Source organism: Eurypyga helias, unplaced genomic scaffold, assembly GCF_000690775.1.
Source record: "Eurypyga helias isolate BGI_N326 unplaced genomic scaffold, ASM69077v1 scaffold16250, whole genome shotgun sequence".
NCBI classification, from domain to species: domain Eukaryota; kingdom Metazoa; phylum Chordata; class Aves; order Eurypygiformes; family Eurypygidae; genus Eurypyga; species Eurypyga helias.
The window spans coordinates 66,899-83,666 of record NW_010224502.1 but is presented as its reverse complement, the minus strand read 5'-3'; the positions used below and the strand labels follow the sequence as shown (position 1 = coordinate 83,666).

The following is a 16,768-nucleotide window of genomic DNA, read 5'->3' as shown; positions in this document are numbered from 1 at the left end:
TGTTGCCCTTGAAGGTGTAAATTCTGTTCAAAAAGAGTATGTTATGCAAGAGACATCAAATTGATGGGCTTATTAACTGGCTTTCATTCATTTGAAATGGAGAGTAGCTATATTCTTTAAATATGACAATGTGGAAAGTACTAGAAGCTTGAGTATTGGTGATAGACTGTTTGGGCCAGTGGGCAGTTTTGGGGGCAGTGAATTTCAACTTCCGTTTTTACTTGAACGTATTTGGCAAAAACAAGGAATATAATTATAGAAATCAAAAATGATGAAAAGGAAATGAAGCATTTCTATGAACCTTTGTGAAAGGAGCTAAAGCCACTTTTGGACTTGTAAGAGATAGAGGCTATCTTTCAAAAATCTGCAGACTTAACAGTGCTGTAAGACTAGGGGTGCCTTGGAAGTTTATTTACTGTAATCCCATACCACTGTAATGAGATAAATCTGCACAGTGGGAAGGAATTTGACTGTCATCACCTTTCTGGTAATACAGAAGACTACTAAGCACTAGTGGCTGAAGTATTGGTTTCAGAAGTAATCAAGGGGTTGTGGTTGACGGTTGAGAAGCCAGACTTTTAAATAAGATGCAGTGTCCCTTCTAACAGCACAATCTAACCAAAAATGTCAAAACATTGATTGATCACAAAATTAAATTGCAAAGACCAAAGTAGTAGAAAGGTCAAAGTGTGATTGATACAAGCAATTATATGCAATGTACACCATTATTTTTAATAAATGCAAAAGTTCCTTGATAATCCTAAATACTAAGCCACTAATAAGATTTATGAGGATATAGTTACCCTAGCAAAAATGCCAACTCTTTTAAGAAAATCAAGGTAACCAGCAATTAGATGCTTACTAAAATCAGGAAAAGAGCCTGAAGTAAAAACAAATGCAAAACACTGATTACGTTCAAGAATTGTGTGGCTCCTAAAAGGCTTTGATTGTAACTTGCCACTGTGTTAATTTACTAGTGAATTATTGCAATTATATATATTCATGTTTTGAAAAAGGGTGGAAAACCAGAAATTTCTTCTGGATTGTTGTATCTATTTATAGCCTAATCTGGATGGAATCTCTACCAATTCTAAACATTGAATGTGTATAATTATCACCATATACCAGGAAATGAGAATCGTAACAAGCATCTTGATTTACCTCTCCTAGGTAAGTGTACCAAGCCATTGCTCCTAAACACTCTCTTTTGCTCCAATCTCTGCCTGTTCCGTGCTTGGGGTTCCTGAGAAGGATCCCTGAGCAGATGTCAAGGACTGATGCAGCCATCACACTGCTCCCATGCGGAAAGCCTTGGGAGGGGAGGTTCAGGGAAGAACTTGCTATGGTAAACGTTGAGATTTGCTGACAGAGGTGACTGCTAGTCCTCACGCACCTTCATCTCCCTACATCTTCATTGCCATTGCTTGCCCTCTGCCTTTCTGACTCTCCTTCTGGTTTAGCTTCCATCCTCCCACACATCACCCACATGTCCCACACGACATGCCGTCACTCTAACACTGAGTTCTGTTTCCTTGCTGCTTCTTCACCCCTTAACATCCCCTGCTGTTGCTCTGCTTTCCTTTGTTACCACCCATTCTTGATTTAAAATCTAGTAGTTTATGTAGCCTATTTGCACTGCTTTTTATCTTACCATCTTTATTGATCTGACTTCCATTACCTGCTGTTTATAATTTCTTCTTGTGTCTAGATTATCAATACTTTATACTCTTGCAAAGAGATGGTGTCATCTACATGGTTACATTAAGTAGGGGAGTGATGCAAAACTCGGGCTATTTTCATACCTGTAAAACAAGTGTCTATTTCTCCTTCATGAAAACCAAGGTGTGTGGTGATGACCTGAAGAAAGCCACATGGAATATGGAAGAAAATATAGACATTTTCCAGAAGTGCATTTCGAGAGATTAAAGAACCCTTATGATCGGGTAGCACAGGGAGGCAGGTCTACCCTTGTGTCCGAGGAACACCCCTCATCCTAATGAGGCATCATGGGACAGTGCAAGCCTCCAGGAGAACTCTGGGAGGCCCCTGTGTTGAAAATTGAACGTGCTTCCTATGCAGCAGCCAATGTCCCAGTTTTCCAACACCTCATTTGGGAGGACTGTACTCCAGACAGCTCCCAGAAGTTTTCTTCAATCTAGCAAGGCAAAGGCTCTGTAGTGGTGACTGGCTTTTTTGGGAAACTGAACAGTCAAAAGGAACCTAAACGTGTTAACGAGCGTTAGATGGGAATTAAACTTGACACCGTTGTGGTTAAGTGCCTGCTCATTTTCTTGCATATTTAAAGAATGTCTTTCTCATTTGCTAAAATTTTGAGGCTTCGTTATAAGAAAAAAGGAGGATAGTGTACTGTGCAGACCCAGGCATGCAACCTGCTTTCACAGGCCTGAAAAGGGAGTCGTACTGATGACTGCTCTTTGGTTCGGGAGTCATTTTTACTTAGGCAACAATATCCTCACTCTGGGAAGAAAAGTCACTGAGAGCTGTAAAGGAGAAGAGGGAGTAGATAAACTGCATGAGCACTGCAGCCTGCGGTGCAGCCTCCGGCGCAAGTGTGGCTGCCTCCAATAAGCCTGGACTCATCCTTGGGCAGCGGGGTGGTAGCATCATGTCCTTCTTCATACGTACAGGTGCTAACCTGCATGCTCTGCATGCTGTCTCATCTCATAGCAGGCAGTGCTGGCAGAGTGCAGCAGAGCGATGTGAAACAGCCTCACTTCTCATCCATGAGCTGAGATAAATCAGGAGGGATGGATGTGCTATATATACAGAACCCACTCAGCCGAATGAAGTGAGAACAAGGAAAGGATTTGAATCCTGGCAGGGTGGATATTTTTATATCTGAATAAAATGAGGTATTCATAACATTTACTGACACAGTTTTTATTTACTGTAATATGAAACAGTGTTCAACCTGTTTTTTTTCTGAGCCAACAGAAAGGAATTTTTGGAGACCTAGAGGACAAAGTAACTTTCCAAAATAAAACCTGAATTCTACAAATGAGAGGGAGGAAGAATCTTTTGTCTGCAGTGGTGCCTTTAATGTCAGAGATAGAACACAGGTTTACTCTTAACTGTTTCATCTATCAATACATTTGAACACAGTTATTATCACCATGAGTTACTGTGTAATTACTGTTGTTCCCAACAGAGTTCCTGTTTCACTGCTGTTTAATTATGTGCATCATTTTAGCATAACTATGCAATTTAACTCATGTCACTTGGAAATGAATGTTGCAGGCGAGGCAGTGTCGTAACACGAGAAGCTTCATAGGCAGGGTATGGTCGCCGGAAAAGCATATGAAGTTGTTTGTTGATGTAGCCTACCACTGTCTTTCTGAGGAATCATACAGACATAGTATAGGATTTAATTGTATACATATAGACCCATATAGTATGTTCATACCTTGGTTATTTAAGGTAGATAACCTGAAGTAGCTGTGAATACCCTTTGTGTGGCAGAGCATGCAGTAATGCTGGAGGCTGAAGAAACTTCAGTGCCAGCAGAAGCGGGAGGGTAAAGATGTTTAGCAAATTCTTTTCCTTTGATCCAGCTTCAGTAAGCATGTGCATTTGTTGCCGTTATGAGAGCGTTTTCCAAGAGATTATTTCTAAATAAATCTCAGTTCTGGGAATCCCTGTTTAGCTCTTGTCTGTGCCTTGCTGAGCACTGTTGTCATGTAACAGCTATGATTTTATGGTTATGGCAACTTACACAATTTTGACCTTTTTGTTAAAGATTTCATCTGCTAAAAAAAAAAAAACAAACCACAAAAAAACCCCAAAACAAGCAAACAAAAAAACCCAGAAACAAAACCACAAAAAACCCCAACCAAACAAAAAAAAACCCTAAAGTTTGAAGTGCAACAGCTGCTGTAATTTCTGAGCCTAAAGATTATCTTGTGATATTTCTCGCCATTTTGCTACACTATGAGTTTAATAAAACACCCCATGAAACTATCCTCTAAGGAAAGCCGACTGTCTGAGACAGGTTCATATAAACATAGCATTATTCTGATGTGGAGGAGACAGCTGTAAGTCCCCGATGGGCGAGATGTTCTTGGGCAGCTCAAGGAGAGACGTGAGAAATGCACGCTGAGACGGGCCTGTCCAGCAGTAGCTCACAACAGAGGGTCGGTTAACGAGAGCAGCGTTCATCCCAAGCATACCTACGGGGTCGGGTATGTTTGTACGTGTAACTCAAACTGCCCCTTTCCTAGTGTTGGAGGTGGGAAACAGGGCAGTTTCAAAACAAGATCTAAACCATTTGGATTTTGGAAAAAGAAGACAATTCAGTAAAAATTTTGACCTGAAAGAGTAAAAGTCTCTGTAAAAGGTAGAAGCTGCTAGCAGGGGCATCGTTACTTGGCATGGGAAGCTGGAGAAGAGTAGCGTCAAGATTACATCCTGCAAAACATAACAATGCCGTGTTAACACGCAACGTGTCCTAGGATGCATGTTACTGAAGGGTATTCAAGTTTGGGTAAGCACATTTTATAATGAAGGAGTACCAAAATTAATATACTGAGAGGAATGGATGGTATCAGCATGGGCCTGAGATACAATAATCTGTCAGTGATAAGATGGAAACCTTGCTTTGTGTGAAGGTCATAACTTAACCAGTGCTACAGCAGAACCAGTCAAGAGGAGAAATATGATCAAGATCTGACGGATGAAAAGGATGAATTTATATATTCATGACAAGAAATCCATTAAACAAAATGGAAAATTGCACACTGCAAACATGATGACGCATTACCCTAAAGAAACAGATAACAGCCAACGACCATAAAGAAAAAGCTAGGAAAATATTCTGATTGAAAGAAGTAAAAAATGTTATAGACGTATTCTGGAAAATGGTATCTGAAATTTTAGAATATTCAAAGGAAGCTGCATGTGTCTCTAGCATGGTTTTAATATATATACATGCAGAGTTCTCCAAGGGGAAAAGAGAAAACTTCAAATACGACATTGCAATTATGATTACATTCAACATTTAAAAGGAAACTCATAAAAATTAATACCACCTTTCCGGAGGATCTTGAAATGTATGTTAAAAGCTTAAAAGGGTTTATATACTAGACAAAATAAAAGAATCCTGGAAGAGATTCATGTGCTTCGGTTTCATTGTAATTTTCTTTTTGCAGACTTTAAAATCATTAATAGTAACATATTATTTACTGAGATGAAGGAGGATAGAATTTGGACTTTCCTTATTTTATTGCGAACTGTGTGATATTTAATATTTCTGATAATGTGGAGTGTTCTCAGAGAGAGGGTCTGGCTCAAGAATTTTTGGTTAAGGAAGATGAGTCTAAAAGTGGATGTTCAATATTAGCATTTGCCATATTACTGTCACTGGAAAATCTGAGTACTCTTAGGAAGTGTGGTCTATGAATAAAAGAGAGATTAATTTGATCCAGCAAATTTGATAATACATTTATTATTCAAAAGATTCTATCCTATATTAACTCTTAAGTATTATGTTTGGACAGATAATATGGCAAATGAAATGTGATACGAGAGAAAGCCTTATGTCAGAATTATTCACTCCTTTCTCTTTCTCTCTGCCTAGGTATATTTAGCTCTATGAATGCTGGTGTTGCAAAGAACAGTTCCTTTTGAGATAATCACTGGACAGAAGATAACCATGTGGCTCTTCATCTATCATCTTATTACACCCTGTTTCATCTTCTGCCTGGCAGGTAAGATGATCTCCCATGTTAATTCATTTAATTAACTGTTTTCAGGTTTATGCATTTCAAGGTCAATTATGCTATTTGTATGGCTTTAATTTATCTGTGCAGATACAATGAATTACTAAATGTGAATAATGAAGTGGTAAGGAAACATACATACTGCAGTGGATGCCATAAATAAAGCTGGAAAACACACAGATCGGGACTTTAAATTTGGGGTTGTCTATTCTAAGTATTTCTCTAGATTATAAAAATATATCAACCATCTATTTGTGCACAGGAGATGATGAGGAGAATGGAAATATGCCCACATGAAGAGGCAATGAACACAGAATTAGATAATTTAGACACTACCTAAAATTCATAAAATCAGCATCCTACAAGCACAATATAGTGGTAGTTTTCATAATACAGTGGGGCAATGCTGCATATACTGACTTTAATTTAAAACTACAAATGGGAAAACTTCATAAACAGAGATGGGGCCATGAACATTAAAACTTTCAGGGGTCATATTGCTAATATCTGAAATTTAAGAAATGTTTGTAACTCAAATTTTGGTTCATTTATAAGAGATGGGAGGATCTCTTTGGAAAGTAAAAATTCAGAATGAAAATCTAGTTACTTTTCCAACTGTTCTGAACAACTTTGAGATTTGTAAAGACTGTTTCAGACTTCCATGCCAATTTAATGTAATGCTGATTTTTAGTTGCTATTCAGGAAGTAGATTGCCAGCATAAGTGAGCTATTCTCATGAAAGAAAAAATTTTGCTTGCATACAGACTGCATGAACTGAGGTCTGTGCATGTAAAAAACCAGAATAACTAAATTGTGCATATATGAAAAATTGACTCTGGTTTGAAAATTGCCAATGTTGCCTATTAATGATTTGGTTATTTTCAAGGTAGTCTGTAGAGCCTTTCCTACTTTGAGGAGAATGTTACTCATAAAGCTAATTCTGCCATGTTTTGTAGAATATTATGTTTCTCTGGATTTTCTGTGTAATTAATGAGTCCTTAATTGAAAAAGGCTTTTCATAGTCTTGCTTAATGTGTCCTACTATTTTAGGCATTGCCTTGGTTTCACTATCATGAAACCATATTGTTTTCATTATTGAGTAAAAAAAAAAACCAACTGATTAGTAATGTGATGTATGCTCATTGCCATTACAGAATTACTCCATGGCTCACAGGATTGCTTTTTAGTTTAGTGAGAAGGCTGTTTTATTCTGTGAAGTGTTTGAACTTATTTCTTTACCCATGTCTGAGTTTTCTGGAGGATATACTGATACCACCTTCAAAGTGTTGTGGTCTCATGCTTACAATGTTTATTACGTGTTTCAAGGGCATTTTCTTTGTTAAGATACGAGAGTTGCTGGTGGCACCAAAATAAAAATTTTAAATTCATCACTTCAACTTAGTACTGAGCTTTTCCTGAAAAAAGAGGCTGTCAACTAGTAATGTTGCACTTGTTTTTTCACTTTGGACATGGTGACATCAAATGGAATTATCAGATGCAGTATCCCAGTAAGGGCTGGACATTGATTGATTAAAAAAAATGGAGTTAAATCAGCACAACTGAACATTCAGTTAATTTCTTGATGGGTGAGACCAGATGATTAATGCTATTACTTCTGTATTTTGCACATTGTAGTTGTGTCCAGAAGCCAGAAATCTTGGCACCAGAGTGCACCTCCTGGCAGGTGCCTTAGAATGACCTGGGATGATTGAGTACTATGAGTGTCACAAATAAGTGGCATAGGAAGAACAAAGATGAGTATGATGATATTGCATGTAGATGGAGTATCCATTGATAAATTCATAGCAATGTTCATTTGAGCTTTCACTTGACTGTAACTGGCTATGTTAGTCTATGATTCCTGTAAGAAAGAGACATTGGTGTGAAGGGTTTTGACTGGGTCCAGGTTCTAGTAGTGCTGTTCCCAGTTCAGGGAAACTTCCTAATTTATCTTCTGTTATGGAATAAATCCAGAGGTTGCTTGTATTTTCATCAAAAGCCAAAGATATGACCTTCCACTGTCTCTAAAGAAATGGCATTATCCTCCAATGTGGAAGATTCATAGTCTTACACAATCGGAGGTAGTTCATTATTTCCGGTGCGTTATTGCAAGGCTGAGTAGCACACACTCTCTGCTCTTGCAACTGCTCTACTTTGCATAAATAATTAAATATCCATTTGAGTTGAGAGAAATTCTCTTTCTGTTGTCTCGGGATTAGGGCACACTTATGGACTATATGAATCTGATGTTGCAGTCTCTGCCCTGCCCAGCACTTGAAATTTGCTGGAAGGTTTCTCACTTCAAATGAGTGCTAGAGCTGCTGGCAGTTAGTCTTAGCAAATTTTCCTTTTCAGTGTATTTCTTGGTAATGAAAATGTCATGGAAACCAGAAAACACTTAGCTGTAATAACCAAGATGAAATCTAAGGTGTTGCTTGGGAGTCTTCACAATATGGTTAAAAAGTGAAAGATAGGTACTGTAGAGAAAGAACGAGCACAATTAGGGTGATCAGGTCAAGTTTTAGGAGGTGTTCTTGCACACATGATACTATCGTGGAATTCTGGCAAATTCAACATTTCTGGAGAATGTTGAAATCGAGGATGGTTAATGAGTGAAGACTATGATATCTAATTTCAGTAACAAGGCAGACCAAGGGCCAGAGCAAAGATGTTAAAAGCAGAATAGTAAAAGGTTGCTTTAGCACTTTTTAGCAAAACATGGCATTTCTTTGGAAGCATATTTGGCTCACCTTGCCTCCTATGGTGTTAGAACCCACTGTTCTAGGTGGTTTTACCATGTAAGTTGCCTTTGGGCAAACTGACCCAAGACTCTGGAGGCACTAGTCAAAGTTTTTGCAAGCCAGTATGCTCCTAAAGAGACCTGCGGTATTTTTGGAGCCAGGAAATGGGTAGCTTCCAGGGTCAGTGTGCTTTAAGATGTCTTACGTTATGGTCTGTCCCAAGTTCAAAGATAGCAGCCAAAAAAACTGCAAATACTCAGAATTCATGCATTTGATTGAGCATCGAGAGCTTTCCGACTTACCAGCTGAAAGTATTTGGGAAACAAGGAGCTAGGAAGCTGAAAACCCAAAGCTACACTGATTTGAGATGTTCAGAATTTGGCCTGAAAGGGTGACAGGTATTCTGAAACTATAAGCTCAGGATTTTTACCTTTTTTTTCAAATTGATCTTTTTCCTGCTGTAGGAAATTTTAAAATATTTTTTTCCCCAAACTGAAATGCATGTTTTTTAGAAATTTGAAGTTTGCCTTGGAATAAAGCCTGTGACTTTTAGCCACTTCTGTTTTGTGATAATCAAAGGCAGAAGCTGGGAATTTTTTACGGTGAATAGCCGTTTCCCATCAGTGAGGAATGTGCACTTGCTTGACTAAAGGGAAGCAAATGTTACAGCAATCAGTTCATCAGAAGTTTAGGCAGAGATCATCTTCTGCAATGAGACAGGAGCAATATTTATTTTCCAGGTAACTTTGTGCTTAAAATGTAGTCTTGCAGATATAAATTGGTGAAAAAGCTGTAAGTAATTTGGTCTTTCACTTACTGATAGAACCAACAGTTATAATAAAGTTTGCTTTTCAGAGTGCACTTTGAGCAGTGCAAGGCAAATGAGAGCAGCAAATCACTCCTTAGGGAACATGGTCGTGATTGTCAGACCACTGCCAAAAAAGTTATTTCATGCCTATTACTGGTAATATTTGACTCTTCTCCTCTTTCCGCTAACATCTGGGCGCTCTCCAACATAATTCTAAGTTGCCTTTGACTCCCTGTTAAATTCACATCTTATTTCGAACTCTGAATGATAAACTTTTCTTTCACCTGGTACATCCCATATAAATCAGTTAGCCAAAGGGTAACTTTGCTGGGGATAACCACCTTGCACCAGAAGAATTGAGTCTTTTTCAGCAACAGGTTTGTTTGGTTTCTTCCTCCAAAGACTAATTAAAAGCTGCAAAGGCCCTTTATTTTATTGTGCTAAATTAACACTTGATTACTTTTGACTATCAGATGAATGAACAGCAAAAAATGTTCCTGTGTTCCTTTGATATTTCTAATCAAACTCTTCTGCTTCTTACTTTGGGATTTCATGATGGGGAGCCAGGCAGTACCTCAGTTTGGGTCAGACCAGGCTTCAAAAGGCAGCTTGTCATTCTAGTGACTATTTTGGGTTGTGCTAAATGATCTCATAGTCCAGGGGTAAAAATGTCAAAAGCACTTCTGCCTTTTAGGGAACCTAGTGCCTTATTTTCAAAAATCCCTAGGACCCCAAGCTTCAGTGAAAGCTGTTAAAGCAAGAAAGCCAGTAAGGGACAGGGCCCATGAGTGTAGGGCAGTAATTTCGATGTGTACATGAGGGTGGGATTGGATGGCATCCTGAATTTTTGAGTACGTTGCTGATATTTCATATGCACTTGGAGGCTGGTGAGGGGAGTTAGTGCAGAGTACCTACTGCGCTTTACCTTCATTTTTCATTTGCTGAGCACTGGCTTTCCTGTGACATCAAGATGTTAGGCTGCTAACTCACTTTTGAAGTAACACTTAGAAATATCTGGTAGGCAATTGTGAGTATGTTTAAAAGTTGTGTATTAGTAATGGCTGGCATTCCCCTTGGCAGCCTGAGGAAACAAGCAAACTGTACCCTCTCATTCTGATAAGTGGAGAAACTTGCTCTGCAAAGGGTTAGAGCTTTTCATATTTAAACTTGCTCTACAGGGGAAACTACATAATTAACTACGTGGCTGTTCAAGGACTTCACTGACGTATGTGAGGCAGGAGTAATTCTCCTCTTTTCATTCCAGAAAAGCAGAGACAGCCTTCCCAAAGACATCCTAACCCTTCTGTGTACTACGAAGTGAGACTGCTTGGGTGGTTACTCTTCCTGTTTCAGTGCTGACTGGTTCTCGGTAACTGATGTCCCTTTAGCATCTTGCTGGCTTACACTGATACCTCTTCTCCGTCACGATGACGCAATCTTCTTCCTAGACCATGAAATGCTGTATCATGGGTTTTGTGGACATGAACGTGTTACTGCTTCAGCACATGAGCTTCCCATGAATGCCAAGTGCGATTTTTCCCTATTGATTATGAGTGAAGTTAAAAAAATCCATTCCCCAAACCGTAAATTGCATATAGCTTGGATTTTCTCTGGAACAGAAAGTTCAAACATATATTTTATTAACTGAGGACCAGAATCTTCATTATTTAAAGCTATGTACCACAACATATGGCATTATTCACAGTTGTAGGCATTTTTATCTAAAATAAAACGTGGATGAATATACTTAATTCCTGTTTACTTTGTCTGCCATGTCCCTGCTTGGGTCTTAGAAGACCATTTCATTCTACTGCAGTGTGTCTGACATTCGTAAATAAATAATCGTGTGTTGTGTGATCATAATGCTCAGAAACCTGGAAGGGCCTTGTTTACCTTCCTGTAAGCCTGGTAGCGGTGTTTTGGCCAGACCATCTTGTTTCTAAGCATGACTTTCTCAGATACTAGTAGGTCCTCATTTCTGTGACATGTTGAAAACAGTACGAGATATACTTCTAAATATCAAATGTTTCCTCAACTTGCCATGCTGATACAAAACCTGACAACTTAGTTAAGATAATGAATGAGTGCAGGGCTCTTCTCTTCAGCATCCATTGGCCTTCAGGGTTAATCTGGCCATGTGCTGTGTCAGCAGACCTTTGTCCCTTTCTCATGTGAAAATAAGTAACAGGACACAGCATTGTCAGGTAGATCAATACTGACAAGTGGTGCCAAATGAACTGAGCAACCATCTTTAGCAATGTTAAATGCCAGGGACATAGAGACGTGTACAGGAAGCAGAAACAAAAAGAGGAGAAGGATCATTAGAAGACTAAATGTCCTAATTAAAATAATTCTATATCTGTGTGCAGTGGGAGTGATGGATCTTAAGGTTTTCCACCAGTTGTAGCTTCTTTTTGCTATTGACCTTTGGAAAACTTTTCATTGTGATTTTCTATTGATATTCATGTCATAATTTGTGGTGTTTTTAGAATACAGTTGATTCTTATCCAGCAGAGGACTTGAACAGGTGCTTAACATCGCATTCATAAGTAAGCTTGTTGATTTGGCTCAACTTAGGTGTACAAATTCTGTGATGGAATGAGTTACTGAAGGAATATGAGAGGCCTTTAATGAACTTAAATTAAGTGCTTTCAGTGCTGTCCTATTATTATTTGCTTTAAGCAAACAGTATTAATATGTTACCCTTCCTAAAGATGAAAGTAAAGGTCGTCTTATTTCCAGCAGAAACTCTTGCAGCCATCCCTTAGTAGAATTGTTACATCTTTTGTGGACAATATATTTTCATTACAGTTGAATTATTGAGCATTTATCTATGAAAAAAGTACTGCTCACTTTCGTAGAATTATCTTCAAAATGAATTGGTTTCTGCACAGAAATTCTGTTTTGCTCTTTTTAAAGCAGTGTGGTAATTTGTTTAAGTATGCAATCCGTAAATCTTGAAAAGCACTCAGATCTTTCTCCCTTGATTTTTCAGCCCTCCTTTCTAGTATACGGGGGTTTGGTCTTCTGGTCTTGGAGCTTGGGATTTTTTACTCCGGAGTTGAACACATGTACAAAAGTGTTTGCAGGATTAGGGACTTAGGATACATCCACTGTAGTTTCTGAACATATGGATTCGTAGGCGTGTTTTGCTACCGGCTCTTCACTGTATTTCAGTAATATCCATTGCCATTTCCTCTGTTAGTTTCTTTTGCATATGGTACCTTGCACACTAATGTTTTTCTGTTTGACACGTGCAAGTTGCTCCTCCTGAGTAAAGCACCTTTTAAATGGTGCTGGATCTGGGAGCCCTTCCAGAAGCCTGAGTGCCCTAAGTATTGGTTAAGGGAATGCTTGCTCCATTTTGTTTAATCAGTTGTTTCCTTCATTAAGATTCAATTACTTCTCTATATTTTTTGTGTTTTAATTTAAGAATTTAGTGAGATTAAGGACACTTCGGAACAAATAAGGAAAATACACAAATGGACATCCATGAAAAACCTCTCGCACCTCATTTACAGTATGTGAATCATTTGCATGAAGTGACTTGAACTTACATTTGACTTCTCATTAAGTCTGCTTTCCCAAAGAATTGCCACATAACTATATAACCACCATTTCTAATGAATCACTTGAAATATGTAACTTTAAAAATTGATAAAGCATTAATAACTTTGTAAATAAGGAAAAAGTTGAAAGATTACTTTTACTCCTCAGTGAATAACATTCCACAGCTCCTGCATGAAATATAGATTATAACTACCCTATAAGCCAAAATGAAAAGATGTATCTTGTAAAGAATGTAGAAAATGGAAGACTTGCTTGCAATCAGCGTATCAAATTAGAAAGTGAGAGTAAATGTTAATGTATAACATTTTTCCTTATGCTCATATTAGCCATATGAAGACAGTAATCCTACCATGGTTTAGTGACCTGTCTTTGAGAGACATTGTTATAAAAGACTAATAGTAAAACTAGACTATACAGTTCCCTTCGGAATTTTCTGTTTTCTTCTACTTTTCTGTATTCAGATTAGACAGACAATTGATTACGCAAAATGTGAGAATGAGTATATTGCAAAGACAGGTAGTACTCTGTAGAAATAATGTAATTAAAGAAATTCCAGGAATCTTCCATTTCAGGTTCCCTACAAAATAACATCTCAGATCAGGTATAAAGTAACTCCTTGTGTACTGGTAGCAGCTGTCCATGAGCAGAAGAAAACAGATACATTTGAATTTGGGTGGTTGTTAAACGTTATCTGTGAAGTAATGTGTAGTTATTAGTACCTGCATCTAACAGCAAGCAACAAACTCTTTTTTTTTTTTCCCTTTTCCAAATTTTCTGCCATGTGATGCAGAAGTCCTGATTAAGATCATCAGCTCTTGTCTTCCTAGTGTGTGTTCCCTGCATGTGTGATACAGATCAGCCTTGTGATTCCCAGTGCTGAAAGCAGCAACAAATGTCAGAGGAAATGTACTGCACTGGGTTTGCTGGGCTGCAACTTGCCTCTTTAACCTGCTGTCCTGGAAAAAATGCAGCAGTGGCCAATTCTTGCCTTATCACTGCTGATCCAGGGATTTCATAACTCTGTGAAGCTATCCGAGTGTAGAACTGGTGGAAAAAAGAGAAGATCATGATTGAACCTAGGAAGAGTCATTAAAAATGAGGAGTGGTGGTGATGATTCTGGCTCTGTTAAAGCATGAGTAAGATGCCTTCCCTCAGCCACGATGTGCCAGCTGTTACCATTTACTTGGCTCTAGTATAAAATAGAAAATTGCTGAACTCATGAGTTGTCTTCAGCTTCACACGGCCTGTTCCAATGCCTGACAGCCCTTTCAGTGAAGAAATTTTTCCTGATGTCCAGTCTAAACCTCCTCTGGCACAACTTGAGGGCTTGTGCTCCAGACCCTTCCCCAGTTTCATTGCCTTTCTCTGGACACGCTCCAGCACCTCAGTGTCTTTGTTGTAGTAAGGGGCCCAAAGCTGAACACAGTATTCAAGGTGCAGCCTCACCTGTTCCAAAGATACCCAAAGAGACAGTGGTTTTATCACCAGGAACTTCATAGATTAAACCCACACTTTGAGATTTATTATTTACACATCCAAATGCAGTATTTGTGCTGGCAGTAAGTGATATGTAGAGGTATTGCATCAAAAAATGTTTCAAAAGTGTGGAAAAGAAACTGATGAGTTATCTGGTATCATGGAAATTATGTTCGTATATATATTGATAAAATCACTATTTCAATACATTTCTAAATAAGTTTAATGAAAAAAATGTATATTTCTATGACATCACTAGGTGATGTTCAATTTTGGCTAAGAAGGAACAGGTTATCTTTGTTATGTGATAACATATAACAGATAACACTGTTATCTTTGGGTATGTGAGGGTGTAAGGACAATAGTATCTCTTCGTGCCTCACTATCTCCATGTTCTTTTGATTTCTGAGCCCTGCAGAACAAATAAGAAGCAGAAAGTTGCACTTCTGGTGCTGGAGTACAATAATAGTTTCTTCAGGGCAAGGACAAACTAGGTGTATAAATAATAGGTCCCTCATTACTTGTGGGAGTGGGCTGTGCTGTCATTGTACCTTCCCTCCTGAATCTTAACACTTGAGGAAATGGGGGGTAATCTGCCATTAGTGTTCCTGTTGTTGCTGGTGATGGTGCTACAGCTACCTCAGCAGGTCCTGCTCCAGGAGGAGGCTTGGGTTCTGCGTTCAGGGCCAGGACTAGGCTTTGGCCAGTGGGCTCAGTTGGGAGACTCCAGGTCATGTTCCACAGCCGCAGTCATGTACATCCAGACTCTCCTATGGGAAGATTCATCATGATTTATTTTACCCGTCTAAGGGTTAAGTATGTGATGAAGGTTTCAGCTTTCTCTGTGGCTGATGAAGGAAGAATATGCAAGTTACCTGCTAGAAATGCTTGTCTGACCCCCCTAAAGAAAGACCATGTGAGTAGTTTGGACAAAATCCCTAACTTTTAAAATTAAGTGAGATAAGTCCCACACTTAATGTCAAGAGTCTCACTTTACAGTACACAGGAAAGTAGCTTCTGTAGAAAGAAGAAGAAAGAAGGAATTACTATTCTTGCCATTACTTATTTACTTGTCTGTGTCACCTCATTAATGTTTGAGATAATGGCGTGCTGCAAGCCCAGGTCATCTATAAGAAAAGCCTTTAAAAGCATTTTATGTTCCATGATTTGCCACACATACTATAAAACAACCCCTGAAAACACATGCAATATATGCAATCTGCAGCTGAGAATAAGACAGGGAGTAAACAATTAGGTTTTACTTTATTTTCCATATTGGAAAAAAAATAAGGCCAAGAACTGCTGTTTTCTCCTATGAACTAAAAATTTCACAGTGTCTTTAATAAACTACATATTTTTAACTTCCCTTTCTGGTTGTGCTCACACACACAGCATTTCCCATAATTATAAGTAGCTTTACTTCATGACATTATCAATCTATGAGGAAAATCGATTTTCAAAATAAATTATATGCATGTAAGAATTGAATTAGCTGATAATAAAATAAATTGACTCATCTGAAAGTGATTTGGATGACTGGCGTTGAAACAAGCAAACTAGCCCTGCTCTCTCTGGACAGAGGGATTATTTGCTCAGCACTCTAACCCACTGAAATCAATGTTTTGAGTTCAAGATTTTATACTGTAGATGGTAGTAACAGGTTGGCATAGTTGCTTTGTACTGTGTAGAATGTAAATGTTATAATTATGTCTAGAGACTTCCATTGCACATGAAGAGCAAGATGAGTGGTTGTGTGCAAATACTCTTGGTGCAATTTTTCTTCATTATTTCTTACTAACAAGAAGAAAGACATAAAAGGCAGGCAAAATGCCACAAGATGAAACTCATCTCTAATATGAGAACTTTTAGTAAAATTAGAAAGTTCAAGAAAAAGACCCAAAAGGTAAAGATCTTTAGATATTAAAATTTAGATGTTCAAAAGATCTTCTGATTGTAAGATTTGATAAATATTGGAAAAGATTTGCTTTATTGTTCAAATAAATTTTGAACTCTTATGTGCTGGGATTAGTCAGGAAAGAGTTAACTCTCTTGTTAATGTTAAACCATGACACCTTACTTAGAATCATAGAATGGTTTGGTTTGGAAAGACCTTAAAGGTTATCTAGTCCACCCCCCCTGCCATGGGCAGGGACATCTTCAGTAAGGTCGGGTTGCTTAGAGCCATGTCCAGCCTGACCTGGAATGTTTCCAGGGATGGAGCATCTACCACCTCTCTGGGTAACTTGTTCCAGTCTTTCACCATCCTCATTGTAAAAAATTTCTTCCTGATCTCTTAAATCTACCCCCTTTCAATTTAAACCCATTACCCTTTTTCCTGTCACTACAGGCCCTTGTAAAAAGTCCCCCCCAGCTTCCTTGTCAGCCCCTTCAGGTACTGGAAGGCTGCAATAAGGTGTCCCCGGAGCCTTCTCTTCTC

The 16,768-nt window shown here is 38.4% G+C and overlaps 1 protein-coding gene across 1 annotated transcript in view; it reads left to right on the top strand.

Annotated features, from left to right (window-relative positions):
- Window positions 1-12,660: 12,660 nt before the first annotated feature.
- Window positions 12,661-16,768, top strand: part of CNTN1 (contactin 1) — a gene marked incomplete at its 5' end in the record, with an annotated part of 69,990 nt that continues 65,882 nt past the window's right edge. The window contains one exon of the mRNA XM_010161750.1: window positions 12,661-12,702. Coding sequence (XP_010160052.1) covers window positions 12,661-12,702 — 42 coding nt within the window. The remainder of the gene's footprint in view (window positions 12,703-16,768) is intronic.